Source organism: Monodon monoceros, unplaced genomic scaffold (assembly GCF_005190385.1).
Source record: "Monodon monoceros isolate NGI ecotype Baffin Bay Population unplaced genomic scaffold, NGI_Narwhal_1 Super_Scaffold_13, whole genome shotgun sequence".
Taxonomy (NCBI): domain Eukaryota; kingdom Metazoa; phylum Chordata; class Mammalia; order Artiodactyla; family Monodontidae; genus Monodon; species Monodon monoceros.
This window is the reverse complement of record NW_021703769.1, coordinates 51302884-51318746: the sequence shown is the minus strand read 5'-3', so window position 1 is coordinate 51318746 and position 15863 is coordinate 51302884. Positions and strand designations below refer to the sequence as shown.

At 42.1% G+C, this 15863-nt stretch overlaps 1 protein-coding gene across 1 annotated transcript in view; it reads right to left on the bottom strand.

The window, feature by feature from the left end:
• CLUAP1 (clusterin associated protein 1) overlaps positions 1 to 15863 on the bottom strand; it is a 35113-nt gene that overhangs the window by 2657 nt on the left and 16593 nt on the right. Inside the window, exons 8-12 of the mRNA XM_029220842.1 lie at positions 15428 to 15500; positions 14479 to 14556; positions 4254 to 4361; positions 1732 to 1787; positions 1372 to 1428 (exon numbers count right to left, since the gene is read on the bottom strand). Of these exons, the coding sequence (XP_029076675.1) occupies positions 1372 to 1428; positions 1732 to 1787; positions 4254 to 4361; positions 14479 to 14556; positions 15428 to 15500 (372 nt within the window). The remainder of the gene's footprint in view (positions 1 to 1371; positions 1429 to 1731; positions 1788 to 4253; positions 4362 to 14478; positions 14557 to 15427; positions 15501 to 15863) is intronic.

Here is a 15863-nt window from a genome sequence, read left to right as displayed (position 1 = left end):
AGGAGCCACGTTTCCTAGGCCTCACTGCCCTACCGCAGCATCACCTTCCTCCTGCCACTCAGCCCCCTGCCCAATGTCACCTAATCAGAGACCTTCCCTGACCAATCAGAAGACATCGACCTCCTCCCTCATCCCTGTCACTCTGTCCCCTGAACCTGCTTTATTTTTCTTATCACCATGACCCCTGATGTATCTGCTTGATGACCGTTGGAATGTAAGCCTCAAGAAGGCAGGGGCTTTGTTCTGTTCACTGCTGTATTCCCCTAACCCCTAACAGTGCCTGGTACGTAACAGGCACTCAACAAGGACCTGGCAAGTGAATGAGTGAACAGGTGAAGGACAAGCCCCTATGCCCAGGGGGATGTGTGGAAACAGCCTCCTTGAGATAAATAAGGGGCAACAGGCACAGAGGAGGTTTTAAGCTACAAATAAGGCATTTACTCAGAAAAGTAGAAAGCTATACAAATGATCAAGCAAATCATAAGAGGCCAGTGTCATGAGTTTCCACACCAGATTTTCCCTAATTCTGTCTCAGATGGGTAAAATGGATGGATAGAAGCTATTTAGCCATCCATCCCCTACTTTGTTAAAAAAATTTTGGAGGTAGTCTCTCTGCTTCTCTACAGACTGTCTTCTATGAATTCAAGGCCCTATCTTCTCTGTGCATCTTGCCCAGCAAATCTGAGTGACCTCTCCCCTCCTGTGAATTTCTCTAAAAGTATTCACCATTGGTACCTAATAAATGGAACTGTTTGTACAAGAATATCAGCCCACGCTATGTGCATGCACTAGGGCCGTGCTCCAAACACACATGGCATTCAGCCTGATGGGAAGTCTGTGATCTCCATCAGTCCAGTCACCTTTGCCTCTTGGGCCTCACAGCCCTGCCAGGGACTCAACAAAGAAGGCACGCCCAGATCGATGGACAGTGCGGCCCCAATAACTGGACCCCAGCAAGGATGCCTTGGTTCCCCATTCCATTGGTTTCCCAGTCAGTTATCCACTCAACAGTGCTCAAGGCATCAGCAACCTGATGTCACACTCCGGGCCCTGGTCTCGAGAGAGCCTGCCTTTCAGGTTCCCTCCCCAGAATGGAGCTGAAGAAAAGCCTGGTCTTGATCCCAGGCCTCAGCAGAATCCCTTCTCTTCTAGGTTACAGTTCAGGGGCCTGATAACCTTCCTTGTCTCTTGGCTCAGTGTTCACCCCGCCTCCTCATTAGCACAGGGACCTCTAGGTAACTTCACCACTCACCGTGGAACCCATGTAAGTGGCTTCTTGCCCCAGACACAAGGCATCACTCTTGGGGAAGGCTCTCTGCTGACCGTAACTGGCTCACACACACACAAATGGAGGTGAAAAAGAAAACCAACCTGTTTCTTGGAGCTGGAAGTCTTGCATTTACCTAAGAGAGCTGGTGCTGCTTCCATCTTTGGAAAGCGAGAATGGAAAGAACAATGAGAAGAAAAAAAAAAAGTAGGGCAAGCACGTTCATTTGAAAAGAAAAGAAATGAGCCAACAACTAGCAAAGAGAGTCTAGCTCCTTGGGAGGTCGAACTCTGCCACAAACCCAGCAAAGGGCCGGGCTGAGAAGCAGCACCTCGTGGTCAGATACACTTAGCTTAGATACACTTAGCTGGTCAGATACACTTAGCTTCTCGGCCAAACTAGCCTACGAGGCTGGCCCAAGACGGCCAAGACCAGGACAGCTCAGGGAGCTGGTCGGGACTCACATCGTCATCCGAGTCTCCACCTTGCATTGTGCCCACGACGCGTTTGCTGGGTCGTCCTGAGGAGAACAAAAGCATGAAGAGAGTATGAAAACCTTGTAGGATACAGGACAGGAAACGGCCTTCAAGATTTGCTTTCCTTTAGAAAACTGGGAAAAAGAAGAATCACATTAAAAAACTGACTTAAGAAAAAAAAAAACGGACTTAAGTAGGTACTTTCCTGGTGGTCCAGTGGTTAAGGTTCCACGCTCCCAGTGCAGGGGGCCTGGGTTCAATCCCTGGTCAGGGAACTAGATCCCACATGCATGCCAAAACTAAAGATCCTGCATGCCACAAATAAAGATCCCATACGAGGCAACGATGATCCCACGTGCTGCAACTAAGACCCGGCACAGCCAAATACATAAAATAAGTAAATAAATACTTAAAAAAAAATAAAAACAAAAAACTGACTTAAGTAGCATCCAGCTAATCAGAACTGTGATAGTAATAGATTTTCTGCATTTCCACTTTGAAAAAGAGGAAAAGGGCATTAAAATATAAGCACAAATCATAAATCAGAAAAATAAATATGCATCCTGTAAATATTTTAGGTAAAAATCACTGAATCCCATTATTAGTATACATGCAATAGAATAGATGTGCTCTCTGTTGAAAAAAGAAATATATTCTCCTTTTATGGGCCAGTGTCACTTGTACTTGGATCTATGTCTGAGCTCCAAACAGCAAAAAAAATTTAAGTATCACATTAATTTATCCTTCAAAACACCATCATTATCTAAGTGATTCTCCCCTCTTCCTCTGGAAGTCAATGTTTTCTAGATGAGACTTCTGCAAAAACTCAAGAGCCATCCTTGCTGGGTGAAGGCAGAGAGCTGCACATACCCGAAGGCTGAAAAACGGCCACCGGTGACGCCAGGGCCAGGCCTCAGAAGAAAGGCAGCGAAGGCAGCTCAGAGGAGCTCATTCAGGGCAGGCCTGGAGATGGCCATCAAGAGCTGTTTATGGACACGCTCCCCTGGTCAGATAAAATGCAACTCTTGTGTTGTTTGAAGAACTTATTTGTAGTTTTTGGAAACGAACCCTGTGATTTTACTTCTGCAGGCTGAGTGGTCAGCAGGAGAATTTAGGAAACCAGTGCCCTTACTATGTTCTATTAGCCAATTCCATACCTTTTTAGAGCCTTGGCCCCCATCTGCAGAATGGGAGTCATAACCTCTAACCTCTATTTATATCATGAAGCTCTTAAAAAATAAAAGGAAGAGAAAGGAATCAGAGCATCTAATTATCCTATAAAAAAATGAAATGTAATAAATAAAAATAGCTGAGCCTATAAGAGAAAGCAGTTAATATAGAAGTTAATATAAAACAATAAAGATGATTTACGACTTAGAAGTATTATATACATAAAAATGCAATTTTGTTCCAAAAATTAACAGGTAGTAGAAATGCTTTATAGGCAAATACAGGGCAATTTAGTATCTATCAAAATAACAATTTATATAACCTTTGACCTAAGAATTCCATTTTTAATGATGCAACCTAAAAAAACACTAGCACATATGCGGAAAGATGTACATACAAAGGAAAGAGTGGAAATACTTAAATATATATCAATATGGAATGCCCAAATAAATTATGGGTACAGCCACAGGATGGAATACTATGCAGCTGTCAGAAAGAATGAAGCAGATTTATATTTTACTGACATGGAAAAGGTTCCAGTATATTTAATAATAATTTTAAAAAGCAAGTACAGAACCACACACAATCTGGTCCCATTTAGGTTAAAAAATGTTTCGGGTGATCTTTGTGTCCACATCTGAGTGTGTGTGTGTGCGCGCACTCACGAGCGCACACTTGTAAATGTGTGGAAAGGTAATTTGGAAGGACACACCCCAAGCCACTGGCCATGACCCCTGTAGGTGAGGGTGTGGGACATGAGGAAGACCCCAGGGGAGCACCCACATTTGCTCCACATATGTTATTGCTTGAATCTTTTGCAGTAAGAAGGTAGAAACTAAAAGAACCTTTTTTTGGCCACACCTCACAGCATGAGGGATCTTAGTTCCTTGGCCAGGGATCAAACCTGTGCCCCCTGCAGTGGGAGCACACAGTCCTAACTACTGGACCGCCAGGGAATTCCCAGAAGAACTTTTTTTTAACAGCACAGACGCTCATGTAAGTCCCTTATTTGTGCATTAATTCTCTGACCATAAGGGATGTAACTGCACTGAGAGCAGTTTGGACCCAAAACGGGCAGAATTCAGCTGATCAGCAGAGGTAGTGTGTTATGTGGCCTCTGTGAGAAGTACCAAACCATAAATAAGACTGGTTATTCTTGGGGCCAAAGGTAAGAGTATTAGCAGCAAAGATGACCACTGACCAGTTTAAGAGCCAAATCCTGATAAACAACAGGGCAGTGTGCTTACGGGCCTCGAAACCAAGCAGCCCTGACCCAATCCCGGCCGCCATTTCCTGTGACAGGGCATGGGGTGGAGGGCAAGAAAGAGCTACTGTGGTACCTTGCAAGAGCGCCTCCATGGCTGTCCGTGGCTTGGACAGCCGTCTCTCTTCTAGTTCACTGTCGGATTCATCGTCCTCCTGGATGTCAATGTCGGAGTCATCATTACCTGGCAGCGACACAAGTAGGCAAAACAAACGGGCAGCTCCGTCATTGCCTCTAAAACAGCTTCTGTCCAGTAAGGCTCTTGTCAAAAGCCATCTGTGCTTCTGAGCCTTTCTTTTGATGCATTTGATTTTACAAGGCTCTTGGGAGTTGCCTGTAGATACTTAGTGAAGAGTTAATGCAAACAACCATAGGCTAGTTTTTTTTATAAACAATTTTCCAAAGCAAGAAAAAAGTGGGTCAGTTATATCAGTTAGAAACATTATTCCAGTATGTAAAACTAAAAATTTGACTAGCCAGCTGTCAAGGTAGCTGGGAGTTCTTCGCTAGTTGGGGGAAAAAAATCATTCTCTGTTCAGTCTTAGGCCATGTTACCAGAACTCAAGCTCCTTGAAGATAACACGAGGGAAGTGGAGCCCACTCAAATGGTCAGCAACTGCACCAGAACAAGCCTGGAGGCAAGAGGGAGATGGGCCAGGAAGGGCCTGTTTGGGCTGCCTGGGAAAGATAGCTACCTGGTGACTGGCAACGAAAATTGGTGCTCGTGATATTCCTTACTGGAGAAAACTCATTATAAAGGTAAAGAAAGGTCATTCTCAGTGCAACAGGCTTTTACATTAATTTCTTAAATACTCCTCTGGAGTCTTGTGCAGGTTGAACATTTCCTAATGTAAACCTACAAAAGGAGAGTTTCCACAGTGGGGAGAAAAAACTTTCACTGCCCAGCCCAACTGCTCTGTGCCCAGAGAGTGACAGAGGTTTTAGAAGGATGGAACTGGAAGAATGCAGTTGCTGTTCTCATCACTGACTCTTAAGACAGTTTGGAAGTAGAGTAATTGTTCATCTACAAAAATGCTTTGCGTAACTCCTGCTGTAAGAGAGTAATGAAATGGCAGCTGCATCTAGCTGGGCACTGAGGGAAAGTTTCCTGCTTCCTTTAGCCCTGGAGAGAAGAGCTGTACTCTACAGCACGAAGGGGCAAAGCTGGGAGCTGGAGAAAGTGTCAATAAGGGCATCCTGTAAGGACTTCAGTACAATCGAGCTGACAACTACCACCTTATAAAAGCTGTTACAGAGAATGTGATTAGATATTAACTAGATATTAACACAAATTAATGACCACAAAGTGAAATCACTCTTCAGATTAGTTCACTTTTTACTTCCTCCAGGAAAATTATGACATTAAATCCTCACCCCATGCAATATAAAGCAAATGATATCATGAATTTTAAACCAACATTAATACAGGTACCTTGGGCTCAGTACGATTTCTTCTGACAAGTCACAGCAACAGACTGAGGACCAAGCATGTAAACTAAAGTTAATACACGCTGACACCGAAATCACCGAGTTGTCAGTGACACGTTAAAATGAGGATGGCCAACTAGGGTGCCGGGATGATTCAACAGGAAAATAATAGACTTTCCAAAAAGTAGTGCTGGGACAAATGGACAGCCACACACAAAAGAATGAGTTAATATACAAGAATTAACTCAAAATGGGTCAGAGACCTAAATGTAAGAGTTAAAACTATAAAACTCCTAGAAGGAAAACAGAGGGGTAAACCTTGGTGACCTTGAATTCAGCAGTTTCTTAAATATGACACTAAAAGCACAAGCAACAAAGAAAAAAATTGATAAACTGTACCTCATTAAAACTTTGTACAGCAAAGGACAGCATCAAGAAAGTGAAAAGACAGTCCAGAGAACGACAGAAAATATTTGCAAATCAGAAATCATATATAACGGTCTAGTATCTAGAATATATAAGTCAACAATAAAAGGAAAACCCAATTTAAAAATCTGCAAAGGGCTTGAATAGATCTCTCCAAAGAAGATATACAGACAGCCAATAAGCAGATGAAAAGATGCTCCATTTCATCGGCTATCAGAGAAATTCAAATCAAAACCACAATGAAGGGCTTCCCTGGTGGTGCAGTGGTTGAGAGTCCGCCTGTCAATGCAGGGGACACGGGTTCGTGCCCCAGTCCGGGAGGATCCCACGTGCCGCGGAACGGCTGGGCCCATGGGCCATGGCCGCTGGGCCTGCGCGTCCGGAGCCTGTGCTCCGCAACGGGAGAGGCCCGCGAACCGCAAAAAAAAAAAAAAAAACACAATGAAATATACTTCATACACACTTAAACTTAAACTTTGTAAGTTTCTCCTTTTAGATCAACACTGTCCAATAGAAATATGCCAGCCCCAGATGCAATTTAAAATTTTCTACTAACTACATTAAAGCAAAAACAGGTGAATTAATTTTAATAATGTTTTATTTAACCCAATATATCTAAAATGTCATTTAATAAGTAACCAATAGGAGACTGGTTCAAGTTGGCAGAGTAGAAGGATGTGCTCTCACTCCCTCCTGCAAGAGCACTGGAATCACAACTAACTGCTGAACAATCATCGACAGGAAGACACAGGAACTCACCAAAAAAGATACCCCACATCCAAAGACAAAGGAAAAGCCACAGTGAGATGGTAGGAGGGATGCAATCAAAATAAAATCAGGGGCTTCCCTGGCGGCACAGTGGTTAGGAACCCACCTGCCAAGGCAGGGGACACGGGTTCAAGCCCTGGTGCGGGAAGATTCCACATGCTGCGGAGCAACTAAGCCCGTGCGCCACAACTACTGAGCCTGTGCTGTAGAGCCCGCGAGCCACAAATGCTGAGCCCGTGCACCTAGAGCCTGTGCTCCGCGACAAGAGAGGCCACTGCAATGAGAAACCCACGCACCACAATGAAGAGTAGCTCCCCGCTCACCGCAACTAGAGAGACCCCGTGCGCAGCAACGAACACCCAATGGAGCCAAAAATAAAGATAAATATACAAAATAAAATCAAATCCCATAATTGCTGGGTGGCTGACTCACAAACTGGAGAACACGGATACCACAGAAGTCCACCCACTGCAGTGAAGGTTCTGAGCCCCACGTCAGGCTTCCCAACCTATGAGTACAGCAACGGGAGGAGGAATTCCCAGAGAATCAGACTTTGAAGGCAAGCGAGATTTCATTGCAGGACTTCGACAGGACTGGGGGAAACAGAGACTCCACTCTTGGAGGGCACACACAAAGTAGTGTGCACATCGGGACCCAGGGAAAGGAGCAGTGACCCCATAGGAGACTGAACCAGACCTACCTGCTAGTGTTGGAGGGTCTCCTGCAGAGGCGGGGGGTGGCTGTGTCTCTCCGTGAGGACAAGGACACTGGCAGCAGAAGTTCTGGGAAGTACTCCTTGGTGTGAGCCCTCCCAGAGTCCGACATTAGCCCCACCAAAGAGCCCAGGTAGGCTCCAGGGTTGGGTCACCTCAGGCCAAACAACCAACAGGGAGGGAACCCAGCCCCACCCATCAGCACACAAGTGGATTAAAGTTTTACTGAGCTCTGCCTACCAGAGCAACAGCCAGCTCTACCCACCACCAGTCTCTCCCATCAGGAAACTTGCACAAGCCTCTGAGATAGCCTCATCCACCAGAGGGCAGACAGCAGAAGCAAGAAGAACTACAGCCCTGCAGCCTGTGGAACAAAAACCACATTCACAGAAATATAGACAAGATGAAAAGGCAGAGGGCTATATACCAGATGAAGGAACAAGACAAAACCCCAGAAAAACAACTAAATGAAGTAGAGATAGGCAACCTTCCAGAAAAAGAATTCAGAATAATGACAGTATGATCCAGGACCGTGGAAACAGAAGGGAGGCAAAGACTGAGAAGATGCAAGAAATGTTTAACAAAGACCTAGAAGAAATAAAGAACAAACAAACAGAGATGAAAAATACAATAATTGAAATGAAAACTACACTAGAAGGAATCAATAGCAGAATAACTGAGGCAGAAGAACGGATAAGTGACCTGAAGACAGAATGGTGGAACTCACTGCTGCGGAACAGAATAAAGAAAAAAGATTGAAATGAAGACAGCCTAAGAGACCTCTGCGACAATATTAAATGCAACAATATTCACATTACAGGGGTCCCAGAAGGAGAAGAGAGAGAGAAAGGACCAGAGAAAATATTTAAAGAGATTATAGTCGAAAACTTCCCTAACATGGGAAAGGAAATAGCCACCCAAGTCTAGGAAGCGAAGAGATTCCCATACAGGATAAACCCAAGGAGAAACACGCTGAGACACACAGTAATCAAATTGGCAAAAATTAAAGACAAAGAAAAATTATTGAAACCAGCGAGGAAAAAAACGACAAATAACATACAGGGGAACTCCCATAACGTTAACAGCTGATTTCTCAGCAGAAACTCTACAAGCCAGAAAGGAGTGGCATGACATATTTAAAGTGATGAAAGGGAAGAAACTACAACCAAGATTACTCTACCCGGCAAGGATCTCATTCAGATTCGATGGAGAAATCAAAAGCTTTACAGACAACCAAAAGCTAAGAGAATTCAGCACCACCAAACCAGCTCTACAACAAACGCTAAAGAAACTTCTCTAAGTGGGAAACACAGGAGAAGAAAAGGACCTACAAAAACAAACCCAAAGCAATTAAGAAAATGGTCATAGGAACATACATATCAATATTACCTTAAAAGTGAATGGATTAAATGCTCCAACCAAAAGACACAGGCTCGCTGAAAGGATACAAAAAAAAGACCCAAATATATGCTGTCTACAAAAGACCCACTTCAGACCTAGGGACACATACAGATTGAAAGTGAGGGGATGGAAAAAGATATTCCATGCAAATGGATATCAAAAGAAAGCTGGAGTAGCAATACTCATATCAGGTAAAATAAACTTTAAAATAAAGAATGTTACAAGAGACAAGGAAGGATACTACGTAATGATAAAGGGATCAATCCAAGAAGAAGATATAACAATTATAAATATATATGCACATAACATAGGAGCACCTCAATACATAAGGCAACTGCTAACAGCTATAAAAGACGAAATTGAGAGTAACACAATAATAGTGGGGGACTTTAACATCTCACTTACACCAATGGACAGATCATCCAGACAGAAAATTAATAAGGAAACACAAGCCTTAAATGACACAATAGATCAGATAGATTTAATTGATATTTATAGGACATTCCATCCGAAAGCAGCAGATTACACTTTCTTCTCAAGGGTGCACGGAACATTCTCCAGGATAGATCACATCTTGGGTCACAAACCAAGCCTCAGAAAATTTAAGAAAATTGAAATAATATCAAGCATCTTTTCTCACCACAACGTTATGAGATTAGAAATGAATCACAGGGAAAAAAAGTAAAGAACACAACACATGGAGGTTAAACAATACGTTACTAAATAACCAAGAGATCACGGAAGAAATCAAAGAGGAAATCCAAAAATACCTAGAGACAAATGACAAGGAAAACACGACAATCCAAAACCTATGGTATGCAGCAAAAGCAGTTCTGAGAGGGAAGTTTATAGCAATACAATCCTACCTCAAGAAACAGCAAACATCTCAAATAAACAATCTAACCTTACACCTAAAGGAACTAGAGAAAGAAGAACAAACAAAACCCAAAGTTAGTAGAAGGAAAGAAATCATAAAGATCAGAGCAGGTATAAATGAAAAAGAAACAAAGAAAACAATAGCAAAGATCAATAAAACTAAAAGCTGGTTCTTTGAGAAGATAAACAAACTTGATAAACCATTAGCCAGACTCATCAAGAAAAAGAGGGAGAGGACTCAAATCAATAAAATTAGATATGAAAAAGGAGAAGTTACAACAGACACCACAGAAATACAAAGCATCCTAAGAGACTACTACAAGCAACTCCACGCCAATAAAATGGACAACCTGGAAGAAATGGACAAATTCTTAGAAAGGTATAACCTTCCAAGACTGAACCAGGAAGAAACAGAAAATATGAACAGACCAATCACAAGTAACGAAATTGAACCTGTGATTAAAAATCTTCCAACAAACAAAAGCCCTGGACCAGATGGCTTCACAGGTGAATTCTATCAAACATTTAGAGAAGAGCTAACACCCATCTTTCTCAAACTCTTCCAAAAAACTGCAGAGGAAGAAACACTCCCAAACTCATTCTATGAGGCCACCATCACCCTGATACCAAAACCAGACAAAGATACTACAAAAAGAGAAAATTACAGACCAATATCACTCATGAATATAGATGCAAAAATCCTCAACAAAATACTAGCAAACAGAATCCAACAACACATTAAAAGGATCATACACTGTGGTCAAGTGGGATTTATCTCAGGGATGCAAGGATTCTTCAATATATGCAAATCAATCAATGCGATACACCACATTAACAAACTGAAGAAGAAAAACCATATGATCATCTCAATAGGTGCAGAAAAAGCTTTTGACAAAATTCAACACCCATTTATGATAAAAACTCTCCAGAAAGTGGGCATAGAGGGAACCTACCTCAACATAATAAAGGCCATATACAACAAACCCACAGCAAACATCATTTCAATAGTGAAAACTGAAAGCATTTCCTCTAAGATCAGGAACAAGAAGACAAGGATGTCCACTCTCACCACTATTATTCAACATAGTTTTGGAAGTCCTAGCCACGGCAATCAGAGAAGAAAAAGAAATAAAAGGAATACAAATTGGAAAAGAGAAAGTAAAACTGTCACTGTTTCCAGATGACATGATACTATACATAGAGAATCCTAATGATGCTACCAGAAAACTACTGGAGCTAATCAATGAATTTGGTAAAGTTGCAGGATACAAAATTAATACACAGAAATCTTTTGCATTCCTATACATTAATGATGAAAAATCTGAAAGAGAAATTAAGGAAACACTCCCATTTACCACTGCAACAAGAAGAATAAAATATCTAGGAATAAACCTACCTAGGGAGACGAAACACCTGTATGCAGAAAACTGTAAGACACTGATGAAAGAAATTAAAGATGATACCAACAGATGGAGGGATATACCATGTTCTTGGATTGGAAGAATCAATATTGTGAAAATGACTATACTACCCAAAGCAATCTACAGATTCAATGCAATCCCTATCAAATTACCAATGGCATTTTTTACAGAACTAGAACAAAATACCTTAAAATTTGTAATGGAGACACAATAGACCCCGAATAGCCAAGGCAGTCTTGAGGGGAAAAAACGGAGCTGGAGGAATCAGACTCCCTGACTACAGACTATACTACAAAGCTACAGTAATCAAGACAATATGGTACTGGCACAAAAACAGAAATATAGATCAATGGAACTGGACAGAAAGCCCAGAGATAAACCCACACACCTATGGTCAACTAATCTATGACAAAGGAGGCAAGGAAATACAATGGAGAAAAGACAGTCTCTTCAATAAGTGGTGCTGGGAAAACTGGACAGCTACATGTAAAAGAATGAAATTAGAACACTCCCTAACACCATACACAAAAATAAACCCAAAAAGGATTAGAGACCTAAATGTAAGACCGGAGACTATAAAACTCTTAGAGGAAAACATAGGAAGAACACTCTTTGACATAAATCACGGCAAGATCTTTTTTGATCCACCTCCTAGAGTAATGGAAATAAAAACAAAAATAAACAAATGGGACCTAATGAAACTTAAAAGCTTTTGCACAGGAAAGGAAACTACAAGCAAGATGAAAAGACAACCCTCAGAATGGGACAAAATATTTGCAAATGAATCAACGGACAAAGGATTAATCTCCAAAATATATAAACAGTTCATGCAGCTCAGTATTAAAAAAACAAACAACCCAATCCAAAAATGGGCAGAAGGCCTAAATAGACATTTCTCCAAAGAAGACATACAGATGGCCAAGAAGCATGTGAAAAGCTGCTCAACATCACTAATTATACGAGAAATGCAAATCAAAACTACAATGAGGTATCACCTCACACCAGTTAGATTGGGCATCATCAGAAAATCTACAAACAACAAATGCTGGAAGGGGTGTGGAGAAAAGGGAACCCTCTTGCACTGTTGGTGGGAATGTAAATTGATACAGCCACTATGGAGAACAGTATGGAGGGGTTCCTTAAAAAACTAAAAATGGAATTAGCATATGACCCAGCATTCCCACTACTGGGCATATACCCAGAGAAAACCATAATTCAAAAGGACACATGCACCCCAATGTTCATTGCAGCACTATTTACAATAGCCAGGACATAGAAGCAACCTAAATGCCCATAGACAGACGAATGGTTAAAGAAGATGTGATACATATATACAATGGAATATTACTCAGCCATGAAAAGGAACGAAATTGAGTCATTTGTAGAGACGTGGATGGATCTAGAGACTGTCATACAGAGTGAATATATATGGAACCTAGAAAAGTGGTGCAGATGAACCAGTTTGCAGGGCAGAAATTGAGACACAGATGTAGAGAACAAACGTATGGACACCAAGGGGGGAACGTGGCGGGTGGGAGGGGTGGTGGTGTGATGAACTGGGATATTGGGATTGACATATGTACACTAATATGTATAAAATGGATAACTAATAAGAACCTGCTGTATAAAAATAAAATAAAATTCAAAAAAAAGTAACCAATTTAGAAAAGTATTAATGAGTAATTTTACTCTACTTTTATAGTAAGTCTTCAAAATCTGGTGTATATTCTCCACAAACAGCATATCTCGATTCGGACTAGCCACGTTTCAAGTGCTCCAAGAACACCAGCTCATGGCCAGGTACCGATGGTGCAGTTCTAGACATGGAGATCCCTGAGCACCTTTGCCATCACTGTGCACTGGCACAACACCCGTCACACAGTAGGCACATGGTAAATGTGCATGACATGCATGAACATCTTCTCTCCACTACACCACAAAAATGGAACCACAGCAAGGTTACTCAGTTGCTTTCTAGAAATTCCTGGGTCATTTTATAAATTCAGAGGATCCTTTAAGTTCCTAATGCTACAGTGCTTGAATCCTACCGAGGATACAGTTATAAATTTACCCCCAGCCACGAGGTTTAAAAGGATGGTGGGAAGATGAAGAGTTGCTCTTGACTTTTATTACAGGGCATCCCAACAGAGCACTTTGCCTTTTTAATCTCTGGGGCCTATGGCACTCTCCCATCTCTAATTACTCAAACTTTCTCTTCCTCAAACCTCTTACTCCAACTCCCAAAGCGAAATCTGAGATGACTTTACCTCCTGCTTAACAGAGAAGACAGTCTCCATCAAATGTGAACCCCTCAAGCACACGGCCCACCTTCCAGCTCATCTCATCTGCCTCAGCTCCAGCCCCATGTGTTCATACTTTTCCTCACTCAGCAAAACTCACTGAGTTTCTCACAGAAAGGCTGGGACTTTACCCATCTGATAGCTCCCTTCTCCCCAGCTCTACTGATTTAGCCTTTGTTTAAACAGCATCTCCTGGTGAGGTCTACCCTGACTCCTCTTTAAAACTGCAATTCTATTACACCTTCCCTTTGCCCCTTACCTGCTCCTAGTTTTCCCCCATGGCATTTTTCACCTTCCACAAACAGCTTGCTTATTGTTTGTCCCCCAGCATGTCGTTAGCACATCAAATCGTTTAAGGCAAGGATCCCTGTCTGCTGTCCACTGGTATGTCCTTAGCACCCAGAACAGATACTCAATAATGCTTTGCTGGGTTGAATCAGCTACCTGCAGAGTGGCCTGAACAAGATGCTGTCTTCCAGCTTTTGGATTTTGCTAATTCTTGCCCTGATTCACATCTATGTACTATTAGATTTTTCTGTTCAGAGGAGTCTTTCACAGATGGGAGAAAAGTTCAGAAGGTCTTCCTTTATATCTCTCCTCCTTTATATCCCAATACTCTGGGCAATGTTCCCACATGTGCAGAAAAGCAAAGAAGCACAGGGCATCTTAAGACGCTTAGGATAAACAGAACTGAGAATGGTCCTTTGTAAATATTTTCCTGACTTCTTTGCTCAAAAATTACTAAATTAAGAGCTTTCCTTCATTAAGTTGGTTTAAACTGGAACTTATTTTTCCAAAAAAACTAAATCACACATACTCATGAGAATCTCTGTCCTTCATGAGATCCCAAACCTATGGATCACAAAATTAAAGTATGAGTTCAGAAGAATAAAGCAAGATCACTGAGAAAGGTCTTAATGTGCTGGTCCAGGGCAGAGCAGGATGCAGCCAACCAACCGGGCTCTTACCTGTGCTGGGCCTCTCGGAAGAGGATAAACTCCATGCAGGCTTATCATTTAGGGCTGCTTCAGGCACTCCTGGCCGACCTGGAACCATAAAGGTGAGGGGCTGCTTTTGCTAGAGAGGCCCTTGGAATTTTCTAAACTTGCCCCTAGAGAATTTCACAGCAGTCCCTACTCTTCTTCCAGAGTTTCCTGACATTCAGGAGAGAGAGGCATAGAACAAGTATGACAGGCAAGAGATACAAAGGGAAAACACAGAGAGAGAGCACACCTGCTGGGACAGGCACACTTCCCGCAAGCATGAGAGAAAAAACCATCACAAGAAAAGAGGAACAAGCAAGAGAAGTAACTCTGTGAGACAAAGCCATCAATTCCACATGAAGATCATGTGCTGCTACTGCTCCCAAGGCTGACTTGACACCTTGGTGAAGTTCATGGATGAAGTGTGCTACCCAGTCATGGGGAACATTTCTTCCCAGAATCTAGGTCTCACAAGTAGGTAACTCCCATTTCTCTACAGGTGAGAGCCTAGATGAACGACTTTGGATTACTGGGGGACATATGACAGGTGTGTGTGAAGTGGGGGGACTACCTTCAAGTAAGTATACACTTGTACTGCATCACAATACTTGCTTTCCCTCAGTTTGCCCTAAAATAAGGAACCCTACAAGACCTCTAAGAGCAAATTTTCTTGTATAATTATATGCAACTCAAACTAATTGTATCATTTAAACAGGGGAAAACAGTATTTCAGTTGGCACGAAAACCAAATGTACTTTAAATGCTATGTAATTTAAAACATTCTCTTGAGCTCCTAAGTGAATTAAAATGGTACCTGATATAAAAGTTGTGAGAAAATTGCCTTTTGAAAATAAATAAAATATGTGTGTAAGTTTTCCGAGGCTAAAAACTCTAGTCCAGAGTAAGCACGTCCATTTAAAAAGTGTGGGCTTACTTCTGCTCTTGAGCAGTCGCTTTTCTTCCTCCTTTAGCTTGTTCTGCATCAGACGGAGAGTGTTTTCAGCTTCCTATGGAGCAGGAAAAACAAGATCCAGAAGAAATGACACTTTCTGGACTGTTTTATTATTCTTTACCATGTAAGTACTGCTAAATTTGTGATATAGAAGCAAAAAAGACTAAACTACAGGAAGGGGAAGAGAACTAACGCTGCATGAGAAACTCAACACCCCCTCTCCGTCATCACTCTGGCAGCCCGATGAAAAGGGGGGCTCCCAGAAGTGACACCACTGGCCCAAAATGGGCCTCACTGATCCCCAAAGCCAGGCTCCTCCCACTACACCTCACTGCCTCTGAAGAAAACTGACAACACAACAAGATGCCCGTCACGTGTGCCTGTGTGGGATGTGGACACAGGAACAGATGCATCAACT